Here is a 13,753-nt window from a genome sequence, read left to right on the forward strand (position 1 = left end):
AAATATCTTTTCATAACATTTTAAAATGTAAACAATTAATAAGCCAATGCTAAATATGATATGGCTTTTATAGAGATAGGAGATTCTCATTAGTCTTTGAAGCATAACATTATTACTTTAAGTATTTGATTGTTATTCATACAATATTTGCTGGAGTTAATTAATAGCATCCGTCTTCATTCTTCTAACTCTTTATTCATTGTCAGCTGTGGATGATCCACCAGCCCACGTGAGAAGGCAGGTCACATTCGAAGGAATTTAGGGACATGTGCAAAATCTAAGCTAACTGCAGTGCAACATTTAATTTTAATTGCTTCTTATTGGCAACTTAGCAGATGTCTATGACTTTGTACTCTGATGTTCAGTTCTTATACTGGGAATCCACAGGATTTAGTGAGATGTAGGCACTTCTCTGTGAGATATTTGCTATACCAAGCTTCTGTGTTCCCAGGTCATGCCTTTGAAGAAATACGAAAAAGTGATGATCAGGACATGCTGCCATCTGATGTCCCAGCATATAACATGTGTTTATTGTTTGGACTAATGACTAAGGCTGGTTAGAGGGTGTGTCAATGCTCACATCTATCTAGCAGTAAAAAGTCTATAATCCTCTGGCTATGATCCCCTGTCAGCCACATATGGAAAGGAGATGATTCCTGTGTAAGGCAGAGAAAGCAGTAACAGAAGAGGCTAAAACATGAGAAGTATGGGGACTGCAGAGGCATAGCAAGGTGAGGAATTGCTTTCTGTAGTCTTCTTTGACTAGGCAAAAAGCTCTGTGTTATAATACAAGTAACATAAAGCTAAACTACTAGGAAACCATTTGGATCCAGAATGTGTAGTGGTCTCAGTCCTTCCAGTGCTGAGTAGAAGAGCAAACAACTTGAAAAACACCCTTATTTGACTTTGTCATGTTAGAAAGTACCCTTGTGCTTGCATTTAAATCCATCTTTTTAATTGAGGGATGGCTCTAGCAACAAAATAAGGGGTCTTTCTGCTGGTTTTTCTGAAGCAGATCCTGCAAATTAGGGTTGCAGTGAAAGGATTTGCACATTTGAATATACAGGCTGGTCAGTTGTACATCTACCTGTGTGAAGAGACCCTGTGAATGTCGGCACATACCTCAGTTGCTCTTCCAAGTTTACAGGGTGAAGGCTACTGAAAATGTTGGAGGCTGTGTACATTCAAGCTGGCATTCATGTGATTGCTGTATTCTGTGTCCTCATTTGACAAAACCCTCTAAAAATATCTTCATATAAATGACAGATATGAAAGGGCATTTATTGCCTCTTGGCAAGGACTACTAAACTGTGATCTTCATCCACCTTGCAGCTACTTAGCCTATGCACTGGACAAACTTCTGGTGGTGCATATAAAGCAGAGAGGAACAAAGACAAGAGATGGGTGTATTCAAAACCCAGATAAAAGGGAGAGAAGAGAGAGATGTAGCAGAAAGCAGGTGTTGCTTTTTACAATAACTTTTGTCTTACAGAGATGTGGGGAAATCGGAAGAAGAAGGGCTGTGAAGGAGTGCTTGCTTATGATTTTGTACCCAAAATGGTGAGTGAACCAGAAGGAGAAAAAACACAAAAAAAGTACAGGTTTGGATGTCGTTCCTGAACTATTAAAAAGGTAAGTGAAGAGGAACAAGGTGACCATACTGCTGAAGAAGTTAAACCACCACCATTGCTGGTTTTATTTTTTTTTTTTTAGATTCATAGCCTGGTTTAGCTATGTATCCCTCAGAAAAGACAGCAATGCAAGTATGCAATTAGTCTGCACCATGGCCTCGAAGACTTTGCTAATCCATTTTATACAGTATCTCAAGAAGGATATGGCTCTGCAGCAAGATGCGCACCCCTTTAAGAAACCCATGTCATGTACTCACATGAGGCACCCTAATGCTGCATTCTGCAATGGGACCGGATGACACTGGCTCTCCCAGGAAAGTACAGTCCATTCAAAATTCCTGATGATTTTGTATAGACTTAGAATGACTTAAAATTTTAGGGAAGAAGGGACAGAGTATGGGAGTATCATATTTGTTTGTACTCTACTGCTATGGCTCATATTATTTCCACAACCTTATGCATCCTATCAGCATCCCATCAGAAAATGAGTGGTGTCTTCACCTCCACTCAGGAATGGTGAAGCTCATCAGTTGCGCTGGGTTCCCCAGAACAAGGTGGAGGTGGGAATATTGGAGTCCAAAGAAGGACCACAAAGATAATTAGGAGATTGGAGTATCTCTCATATGACAATGACTGAGACAGCTCTAGGAAAAAAAACTCAAGGGAGTTGTCAATGTGTATATATACCTGATAAGGGGGAGGAAAGAAGACAGCCAGACCCTTAGTGTTGCTCAGTGACAGAGCAAGAGGCCATGCACACCATTTGAAATACAGAAAATTCCATTGAAATGAAATTTAACCTACAGAGAGGTTGTGGAGTCTCCATTCTTGGGGATACTCAAAACACAACTGGACAGAGCTTTGGGTAAATACTCTGCTGACCTTACCTTGAGTAGATGGATTGGACTAAGCAATCTCCAGAGATGCCTTCCCACCTCAACTGCTCTGTGACTCTGTGATTTCCCTTGCATTGTCCTAACTTCTTGCATGTGTCATTTGATATTACAATATATGCAGGTAGGAGTCTGCTTCTCACATTCCACTTTTCATATTTCTGTGAACCAGACTTATATTCTAACTGCTAAAACACCTACTTTAAAGACCAGTCATCTGGGATGGCTAGTAAAAAACATGATTTCTGAAGAAGTAATGTTCTTAATTGAAAATGTATTATTCAAAAATTAAAAAAAAATTAAGATGAAATATTGATTTTCGTGTCAGATACAATCATTTGTAGAGCAAGGCATCAGAATTAAATTCCCAGGTTTCCCATTGTCCTCCTGTTTTTTAATTGAATTTACAGGATCTTTATAGTGCTTTTTGTTTTGGTATGATTTTATGAAGCTTAAAGTAATAGGCCCTGAGCTTGCTTAATGATAAAAGGGACTATAATAATCCAAGTAATAGAGTAAAATACAGAATACAGATTTCATGGTACCTTAATGTGAGAGGCATTTATTTTAACTCTGTGGTGACTGCATAAGATGCTTTTATGAAATCCACATTAGACAGAAGGATACTTGCAGTGCTTTGAGCATAAATGTGTACCTTGTTCTGTTTTCATGTACAGCTTACTTCATTCTGCAGCCTTTGAGGTGAAAAGCATTCCCAAATTGAAGCAAGGGAAGAGAAAAGAGAAACCCAAAGAGAATTGCTTATTGCCTTCAGCCTTGAGAAACACATACTTCCAACTTGTAACGGCACCTGTGCTGTGGTGGTTCAGTTCTCCTCTGCACACTGAAATTGCAATCAAGAGATGGAAATAAATTGCCAGAACATCCTAAAGGAAGGATCTAGCCCTCATTCCCTATAATGGGCAATCATATAACAAAGCAGGTATGCATTTAAAGATTTGGAGTAACCTCTGGTCAGAAGTCCCTTTCCCAGTTCTACTGATTTTATACAACTCATTAGTGAAGAGCTAAAAAACCCTATGAATCACATTGTATGTAGGTTATTACTATGCAGGTACCTTTAGAAGAGAAACTGGTCTTTTGATAGATTAACTTTACACTGAAAATAATTACATTTAGCACTGGTGCCAAAAGAATTAAAAGTAAAATATGAGTGACTGATTTCAGAAAAGAGCAATAAAGCTATTCAGAGCACAGGGAGCGTCTTTTCTGAAGATTTAAAAGGTTGATTATTTGGATATAGAATGAAAGATGTCTTGTGAGAAATGTAGCAATGACCAAAGAGATTCAATGGGTAGATCTGACATGGAGGGAGACTTCCATTATTTTTCAAGAATGTCAAAGGAGTCATCGACCAGCAGCTCAGAATAGAATTTAATTTGCGTTGATAAATAGTTTGTGAAGGTACAGAAGTGTATTTCTAGAGTAAAGAGATGAAGCTGTTAATGGAAAATGTTTTGGGGAAACATCCTGATAGCAAATAGGAAGCAGTCTCACAGGAAAAGCAGAGCAATTCAGCTGCCTGGGAAGTTTATGCTGCAACTGGTCAGAGAGCTAGGGATCTGTGATAGAGCACTTTGTTTCAATTAAAGAGAAAAGTCAGAAGAGCTTCTAGCCTTTCCCATCTTTGTGTTTTATGAGTACAGGTGTTACAGGCATGCAAAGTAGCGTATCTTAATTGTCATCTCCAAATCAGACCAGTTCCACTTGTGTTTAGTTTAGCATACTGTATTTTGATGAAGTTTTCATCTGATTTCCCTTAAGGACAACAGTAACATTTCCACTCATTCAAGAAGTCAAGCTCTTATGTTATTTCATTTACTGTAGGTGTAGAGAATTTTAAGTGTGAATTAAAACAATGGAAATGCCTTTGTGACATGACACAGGAGAGCAAACCTAGAACTTTGACAATACAAATAGCTGTTGACTGCCAGAACTTTACTCATACTCTAGCAAACTTTGCTCTGAGAAGAGAAAGCTGCACAAAGAGCTGCTGGAGCCTAGGAACTTCAAAGCAAGTGACATGGAAGTGCAAATTAATAGAGTAACCACATGAAACTTTTCAAGGGTATTAGATGCCTTCATGTGTTCATTTTGAAATGTTACCTAACAAATCCTCACCAACCCTATCTTTCATTAACTCTCTGGCTATTTCCTGTAAAAAGTCTAGCAGATCCTAGGGAATCATTATAATCTTGAGATTTAATGATGCTTGGAGAATATGAAAAACATCATTTGAGCTGGCCTTTTTTCAGCATCATTCTTCCTGTGGAGAAAAGGTACAAAAATTCTGTCACGTGCTTATTGCCTACGTTACTCCAGTGGAGTCCTGCTGAAGAACTCCTCTGCAGGGCTTAGCTGGAGAAGACACAAGGCATGCATGGTACGTTGCATTATTTTGCTGAAATGTAGTCTTTTTTTTTGTGAAATGTGCACCTTGTGTTTATCTATTAGTAATATTCTTGTTAAATTGTTGGAATTTTGTTTTTGCTATTACTTGCTCCTGCTGGTACCCTAATGTAGGCACAGCAATCTTTAGGCTGGATGCCAACTAGTGCTTATCTGTTTTCTAGCTTTACACCTCGTTAAAAGTTGAAAATAGTGTTGCAATAGTCAGTAATGATGAGAAATGATTTTTTGATGTAATGAATTTATATTCTGATCTTAGAGTTCTTAGCCAAATCATCAGCAGAAAAATAATTCTACATTTTATTACTGAATAATTCTTTCCTGTGATATATTAGCTGATAGACAGCCATTATACTTTCACTTGGCAGTTCTGATATGTAAGATACTTCAATAAAAATATTTTTAATCTTTCTGAAATGGCCGCATAAAGTATATCATACTGATTTGACTACTACTTTAAAAGAGCATCATGCAAATGTTGCTGAACTCCTGTATAGCTCCACTGACTTTAATAAAGTTTGGATCAGGTCCAGAATTCCTAATGTCAGCGTCTCAGAAAAAGTCCTGTAATGATAGCATCATTTCAACTGCTAAAATGCAAGAAAGAGGTTTCTTTTAAATGTTTTTGATATATTTCACAATATTGTCATACTGTTGCAAGTAGCAAAAGAGCAAAGGTATTTTAAAGCAGTGACTCTAGAAAAAATGCTCTCTATGGTTTCAAATGTCTTAAACTACCATAGATATATTCTAATGTTCAGTACTTGTAAACTAAGATTAGCATCTGAAATTCATTTTTTATCTTCTTTTGGTCACATAAGGACACTTAAATTTTTCTGTGTTCCAAAGTCTTGATAAACCAGAAATGGTTATTTTCTTTAATCAGAACAAACAACAGAAATCTTACTTTAAAATGTTTATTGTAAAAAAGTGTCTAGAAAACAACATAAATTTCACTTCACACTTTCTTCAAGTTATCTATAGATGCTGCTATAGGCAACAATTCACTTTCATTCATAACACATTCAACCATATAAAAATAAAAATATTTACATTATATCCACATACTTTACAAAATCATCAATAAAAAAGGCACTTGGAGGGGTAATGCTGAAAATATTGCATTTCCTTTGTGCATTAAAAAAAATTATTGTCAAACTCCCATGAATCCCCTCTCTTGCACTTATTCCCGTTTTTTAAAAAAAATTAAAGTTTAGAGGAACTATTCCATATTAAAAGATGGTCAAGCATGCACCAGGAATGTTTGAAGCTACAGTTTTTGGTTTTGTCTTTTTTTAAAAAGGCACATGCGGTTAGTTTGTGGCTTTTGACTTTTTGTACATTCTCTTATATTTTTTTCTTCTCTTAATTACGCAGTTTTAAAGCATTTCAGATCATTAATGAAGGCCTTGGCTTCTAATAAAATAAAATAAAAAACACAGCAATGAATAATATTAAACATTTACTAAGGTAAACTCGGAATACTTTTTAAAGGCACCTGAGATAAATGGTGTCTAGCAAAATTCATTTGGGTAGTATTTTTTATTAAAAGTTCCACTTAAAATACTGTTTCTTTGGTTGAAATGACTGGCAGGAATGTATCGTTAACTTTGTAGCCTTTTGTAAGGAAGAAAAGACTACATACATTTGGCTTCATCTATAAAGAAAGCTGATAATGCTTCTTCCTTTTTATCTACTTGAAATGTCATGCATGGTGTTTTTCCCCACATTTCATAACTCTCACTTAAGAATGTGAAAGTGTGACGGAAGAGAAACTACTTAAAACTCATTTCTACTGACATTCTATGTTCTTTCAGTATTTTTTTTGTTTGCTTGTCTGGTGGTGTTTTGGTTGTTGTTTTTTTTTTGCTTGAAAAGTAGGCAAGAAAACGCCTTTGGATTTCCATTTATCATTTGGAACAGGGTTGGAGAAATGCATCAAGTCCAGGTAAACACTGACTGCATGACTCAGTGTGCTACACAGCAGCCAGATTCCTCATGCTTGTGCAGAAGAGACATTCTGGAGAAAGTTTTGGAGCAATTTTTGCACTGGTATTTCTTCACATCCGAGTGGGTCTGCAGATGAGCCCTCAGATTGGATCTATCTGCAAAAGCCCTGTTGCAGTGAGGACAGGAAAACGGCTTCTCTCCTAAAAAGGAAACATCAAGGAGAAAATAGGATAATGCTTTAAAAAAGTACATGTTTAGGATGGATAGAAACCAGTTTTATTTTAAGAAACAACCAAATGAAAACCAGAAAGGGTTGTTACAGTAAAGAACGTGTAATAAAATTAATCAAGCCACAGATACAACATCTTTCAGAACTGCTGATTGTACTTGCAGGACTCAGACTTTTCAGAATATGCTGCTAAGTGCAGTCTCCGAAGACAAGTTGCTGACACCTTCTTGCACCTACAGGTGCAGGCAGTACTTCTAGGCTGGGCTCCTCCCAACATTTTCAAATATTTTCACATAACTTTCTGCTTAACACTGTATGATTTACTGGGGACAGGGGATTTGACTGAAAACCAGCAAAGAGCTGTACAGACATTGCATTGTACGCAGTATTACACTAAAAATCAAGTTTTTGCCTCAGAAGAAAAAAAAAGTTTGGTGATGGTGTGTTTCTGATTCTTAAGGACTTGAGAGAGTGCATGCAAAACTTGGCAATTGCTTAAGGAGTTAGAAAGCAGCCCCTCATGCACTGCTTTTCTGTTTTGCTGCTTGATTTCAGTGTCAGCTGGAGTCTTCTCAAAGTCAGCAATTTCCAAAGCCTGAAAGTTAACACAAACCTTAAAGCAAACCCTTTGGCAAGTGGAAATACGCTACACTGTCCTAAAATTACCAAGGTAGTAATCCTGGTTTATGACAGTATCTGGCCTACAGTTATGAGACCACGCTACACTCCCCTCTCACCCACCCACCAAGAGGAAGAATTCAGCCTCTTAATGCCATATTTGAAACTCTGCATATGTACTTCAAGGTTAGTAAGGAAACACTGCTCTTTTTTTCCGCCTGTGGAGAAAAAGAGCAAAAAGACACCCTGATGTTATAGCTACGAGAAACTGCAACTGCAGTGGTTCTTACCAGTGTGAGTTCTAATGTGTCCTTGAAGTAGCCAGGGTCTAGAGAAAGCCTTGCCACAGATCTTGCAGACACAAGGTAGTGTGTGGGTCCTGATGTGCATCTTAAGAGCTCCCAAGCTGACATACTCCTTGTCACAGTACTTGCAGCTGAAGGATTTCCTAGACTGGGCATCACAGTGCAGCTGCTTATGTTTGGCCAACCCAGAGAAAGTTGAATAGGTCTTGTTGCATAAACTGCACTGAAACTTTTCAGCTTCAATTGCATGGGGGTCTGAAAGCTTGGACTGGATTCTCTCCTCTTCATCACTAATGGGACTTTCTGAACCGCTGTGATCTTTGGAGGAGGTGTCAGAAGGTGGAGGTGGGCTGACTCTTCCCAAAGATGAGGGGTATCCAGAAAGCGGAGAGAGGTCGTTGGGTAATGGAGATGGTAGCAGCCCCGTTGTAGTCCACACAGTAATGGGATTGTAAGCTACTGAGCTCAGGATCTCTGGCTGTGGTATGATAGGGACTGGATAGCTTTCATACAGGTATGGGGATATAATCACTGGAGAAAGAAGAAAATGTTAAGTTAAGAGAACCAAAAATCATTTCAAAAGGCAGCAAAATTAAAATTTTGCAGATTGAAATGTGCATAAATCAAACACTCAGCGTGGTCATCTGAATATATGGAGGATTAAGGAATACTATTTCATACATAAATTCTGATGGGTAGAGACAGTGCCCTCGAACAAGTAAATTACACTCGTGAGCATCTTCAAGGCAGCTTGCCCTTTCTAAATCAATGCAGCCTGATACAACGAAGCAGTGAAACTTCCTGAAGGATTTGTGTAAAAGTTTCAATTCCACCACCAGCAGATACAGACCAGGAAATCTCCAAATCCTCTGTAAGTAACAGAGTTCAAGTGGATGAGCAAACTTTGTGATTCATTCTGAGCAGCCCTGACATAGTTCTCAAAACTCCCTCCTTGCAAGCGAAAGGGAAAAGTGCTCACAAAGAACTAGCCCCAAAAAGCAACCCCAGCCCCCTCGACGACCGCGACCTCAGAACCCACGCAGCGCCTCTTAGATTTCGCTTTGCTACCTGTGTGAGTGTCCAGCTCACTGTAATTCGGCTTCTTGGAGGAGTTGAAATGTTTCTTGACCAGGAAGGAGCGTGGCATTTTGGAAGCGGGGGTGGAGACCTCTGTCCTCCTTGCAGGCTCTGCGGGCGGGTGCGGGTCGCGGTCCCCGGCCGGCGCGCAGCACACGCGGTCAGTGCGAGCGCATCGGTCCCCGCGAGCGCATCGGTCAGTGCGAGCGCCCCGCTCCCTGCGCCGCCCGCCCCGCGCAGCCCATCCGCGCAGCCCCGGCGCCGGCAGTGCGGGGCCGCCCTGAAAAGTGCTGTAAATACCCACGAGTCAGGTGCAGGGGGGAAGGGTTTCCCGCTCCTCCAATCGCTTCGGGATGTTCTCGAGCGCTTTTCCAAAGAGGATGGTTTGTTTTTTTTTTTTTTTTTTCTGGGAGGGCTCTCTGGCTGCTGGCAGGAGGGATCCAATCCCCGGGCGGAGGGTTTGATTCAGGTTTCAGCTCCTCCCGCTGGAGGCAGCTGTGAACGAGGAGCGAGCCCTGGTTAGAGCGTGTTACCCTACTGCGGAGCGGCTGGACGCTGCTCTGTAGAATTTCAGTCTAGAAAAATGTGTTGGTCAAAGTGCTTTAAAAATAAAGGTCAGTTTACTGATTCAGCTGAATGTTTTGGTTTTTTTTTTTTCTTTCTGACACAGACCTGGACAAGTCACAGGCACTGAAATGTCCTCTCTCTCTCTTTTTATTTTTCTGTTTTCCATTTTTTTTCTTTTAAACGAGTCTGGTTTCCAGATGTTTGATATAAGAATTACATTGGAACAAACTGTTCATTAAGGGCAGAAGAAGGGGGATTGGAACAAACTGTTCATTAAGGGCAGAAACGGGCGCGGGGGGGACACACATTACAAGATAACAAGTTAGCCGGGAGACCTAATGGAAGCCTTTGAACTGACTGTGTGCCTGCTCGCTCGGGAAACTGCCTTTGAATAGCTGCATTTAGGAAAGTCTGGAGATGAGTAGCCTGCCGCCTTAATCTGCACTCTTCCAGGCAGAAGGGCCAGCCAGATACTGCAAGTGAGTTCAAGAGGAGGGGGAAGCCCTGGGAATGATGACATTTCAGAGCAGGGTAAAAGCTTTTATATAATACACTTACTGCTTCAGTTTATTCATATGAAGAATACTTTATTTTTTACTTTAAAAATCTGTAGAATGCAAAACCTCAACCTTGCCTTCCTTGGGAGTAGTTATGTCACTATTTTGCCTCTTAGAGCACTGCCAAAGAAATTTTCCTAATTATCCAAAGCAGTTAAAAGGTGCATGGATAAGCACCCCCTACCTCCCCAAATTATAGACTACGTAATTTAAATGTCTCTTAAACATATTTCTCCATTAGTATATTTAGGACATCTTGATTTCCTGTGAATGTAAATCTGTATTATGTACTTCATTTAGAATGAAAGTCTCTTGAATGTTCCACAAAATTTTCTGGTTATCTAGATTTAGAGGAGACATTTGGTCACAGATAGGTTTTTAAATTTTAAAATATTTGCATTCTGAAAACATGAGCTGATGAATGCTGGTAAATTTCTGACACAAATTACACTCTGATTGACTCTTGGTCTGCCCTCCCCACCCCCTCCTTGTGTATGAACTACACCTGCCTGGGCACATACTGGTATGCAGTGCTGGTGTGCCGCTAGGGCTCTGTCCTGTCAGGAGGAGGCATGCATGTGGGGGTGTTTTACAGAGACCACTACAGCCCTTTTTTTTTGCAGCAGGTGTTGGAAAAGACATGAAAAAAAAAAAATCCCTCTGGTTTTGTTAAGACACGTAAGAGTAAAGTGCTTTGTCAAGCTGCATGACTTCTTAATCTCAGGAATGCCAAAACAAGTGCAGAGAAAGTTAGCCATTTTCATGAACTGATTAAGAAGATTCAGCTGTTCAGCATCTAACTCTGGTGTGTGTTAGGGAAAGGTGTCACATGGATTTCTAAACTTCAGGGAACACATTCACGCTATGGGAGGAAAGGGAAAGTGGCAAAGAAAGGGACTTCCCAAGTACCTGCTTTGCAGCTGGGGTGGAGGAACAGATGCATCTTTTCCCAGAAGGGAGAGCAGTGCTTGCAGAGACACAAGCTGTTTCTTTCCTCAGTGAAGAAATCCACAAAGCATTTTTAAAAGGCTACATTTGTGGTCCTGCTCGCCTCTCAGCTCTCTTGTGTCTGAGAAGTTCCCGTACCCTGCCAACTCTGGGAAAGGATGTGAGGCATCAGTCTGTATCTAAACAGTCTGTTACATGAGCTGTGATTCAGACCTTGAGCTGCTTTAAGTTTGTGTGTTGAAATGAATGGAGCCATGCAGATTTTCACTGGCTTGGGATCTGTTCTTTTGTATGTTTGTTAAAAGTAAAGGGTCTGATTCACCAGTGAGGTACTCCCTCCTGGGGCATTTTCACCAGCTTAACACCAGAGTGATGCAGTTTAAATTAATTGCACTTATATAAATCACAGGAGAGTAAGCAGTTAGCCCACTGGCTGAGCTGATTGAAGGATGTTAGGAATTGGATAGAAGGCATGTTATTACATGGTCCTGAAAGGATATTAGCAGCACATACTACCTGAGTGAGGTCTGCTGTCAAAAAAAGGGAGAGTCTGCATGAGGAGTGGGTGAGTCAGAATAAACAGGTGTTCGGGGTGTTTACCGCAAATGTGGATGAGAGGGCACTTGGAGACATGCAGCATCCATCCCCGTGCAAAAAAGGCAACACAAAGGTCGAGTGCAGAAGACAGGAGGTTCCCTCTCCTCGGGGAAGCCAGGGAGGTGCAGGGATGGAGAGGGTGGGGAGGCTCCGACCTACACGCCGCCTGGGGGCAAAGCGTTGCACCCACCTCTGAAACATAAGGCCTAGAGCTTGCCTTTCACATTTTACAAGTAGTTGATCTTTTAGGGATTCTTTATGTTTTCACTTTGAAAGCTCATGTTAAACTGTCTATTTAATGCCACTGTGCTGCTAATTGGTGCTTTGCAAAGTGACTAGGAAATGATCCAACAGTTCTGTTACCTGAAACATTTGAATGTGCTTTGTACCAACTAAGTGATTAGGACCAAAGTTTCAACTGCTAGCAGCAGAAGTTACTTCCCCTAGCACATTTTTTTTTTTTTCCCTACATCAGGCCACCTGTTTTGTGGCTAAGTAACAACCTGTGAGGCTCACTTTAGCCTCCCCATTTCTGAGAGCTCCCTTTCCTTGTCAGGCTTTCTGAGGAGACAGCAACTTCTTTTACTTAGCCTTCTGGAAATGGAAGGATGCTAGAACTATGTTTGTTATCACAGGGGGAAGGACTGAGGCTAAGCCATTATCAGCTTAGTTCTTTTTATGAAAGCATTTGTGTCCTTACCAAGCACCAGCTATGGATCAGAAAATGTGGATAAGAAATATTAAATATTAAATATTTCTCTAGCAGCACTGTCAAGCATATTCTACCTGGACCTGCCATGAAGCCCATGGAAGGCAGCACAGTGAGGTTCAGAGGGACCCCCAGGAGGCACTGAGCCCAGTGAACATACCAAAAATAGCTCTGGAGGTTTAATGAGGCAGGTGATGACTTCAGCTTGGAAGAAATAAAAGCAAAAGTAACTCATACTTACAGTGCAGCTCTTAAAACCCATAAACTTCCTACATTTCAAAGGCAAGTGTGAAATAGTTAATATAAGGAAAAACCGTTGATCATTTTTCAACAGCCAGTTGAATGCAGAACACATCAACTCAGCCTCAATGTTAGCCTGTGATTTCACATTGCCCCCTTAGTGCCAGCTGGCACATTATGGGGAAGTACAGAAGTGGTGTAACCTTCTGAAGTAGGAAAGGATTAGTAAAGCTAGAAGGTGAGGAGTACCTCAACAGTGATTAGGTTGGATGTCAGAGAGGAATAAACCTAAAATTAACAGAGCAGAGGGAAACAATTAGAGAATGGTAGTCCTTCCCATTGTCCCAACATATATGCCTTAAGACTTTTTTTGAAACATTTTTAGGATACATTTTTTATCATTCTTTTCTCATCCTTCCAAATGCTGACCTAAACTACCAGCAGAAATGACAGCAAATTTAAAGAAGGAATGTTATGAAATAATGTCAAGCTCCAGTATTGTAAGTTTAAAATTCAATGAGTCAGCATAAATCTGTGCATCTTGCAAGTTTTTTCTAACTCGAGTAAAAGATCTCCACATTTTGGAGGTTTTGCACCAATAAATACAACTTTTCTAAAATTAGCAACTTTAAGTCAGAGTTATGAAGTTCAATTCCATAATAGGGTATAAACTACTGAGATTCAGAAAGATTATGAAACAGGTTTGCTTTTAGGACATGTTATAGAACTAAGTGTTCTTCCACATTTTGATTAATTCAAGTTTGTAGTTCTAGTTTAAGCCTGTTAAAAGAGATGATCATTGAACACTGGAAGTCTGATTCAGTCTTAACTTTCTGAGAAGTCAATAAGATTTGAAGTCAGTCTCTTGGAAGTCTAAACCCCTCTCTAATTTTGATTCTACTTATATAAAAGTAATGTTCAATGCAAATAAACTTCCAGTTATTAATAAGATGCGAAATGGTTCCTTTTGGATGAAGTAGTTCAAACAAGGATGGTTTCTGT

The 13,753-nt window shown here is 39.9% G+C and overlaps 1 protein-coding gene across 1 annotated transcript; it reads right to left on the reverse strand.

Moving 5' to 3' along the window:
* Window positions 1–6,787: 6,787 nt before the first annotated feature.
* SNAI2 (snail family transcriptional repressor 2) lies at window positions 6,788–9,390 on the reverse strand. Its single transcript, XM_069854079.1, has 3 exons — window positions 9,125–9,390; window positions 8,042–8,587; window positions 6,788–7,104 (listed from the first exon to the last, which is right to left on the reverse strand). The coding sequence occupies exons 1-3, from the start codon at window positions 9,201–9,203 to the stop codon at window positions 6,923–6,925; spliced, it is 807 nt and encodes a 268-aa protein (XP_069710180.1). The 5' UTR covers window positions 9,204–9,390; the 3' UTR covers window positions 6,788–6,922.
* Between the last annotated feature and the right edge of the window lie 4,363 nt (window positions 9,391–13,753).

Source organism: Phaenicophaeus curvirostris, chromosome 3, assembly GCF_032191515.1.
Source record: "Phaenicophaeus curvirostris isolate KB17595 chromosome 3, BPBGC_Pcur_1.0, whole genome shotgun sequence".
Lineage (NCBI taxonomy): Eukaryota > Metazoa > Chordata > Aves > Cuculiformes > Cuculidae > Phaenicophaeus > Phaenicophaeus curvirostris.

Bases quoted from the DNA above. Each gene is read 5' to 3' on its own strand.
- SNAI2 (XM_069854079.1), bottom strand. From the start codon at position 9,203: ATGCCACGCTCCTTCCTGGTCAAGAAACATTTCAACTCCTCCAAGAAG. The intron at 8,588-9,124 runs GTAGCAAAGCGA...TTCTTTCTCCAG, and splicing joins TGAGCTGGACACTCACACAG to TGATTATATCCCCATACCTG. The intron at 7,105-8,041 runs GTAAGAACCACT...TTTCCTTTTTAG, and splicing joins ACACATTAGAACTCACACTG to GAGAGAAGCCGTTTTCCTGT.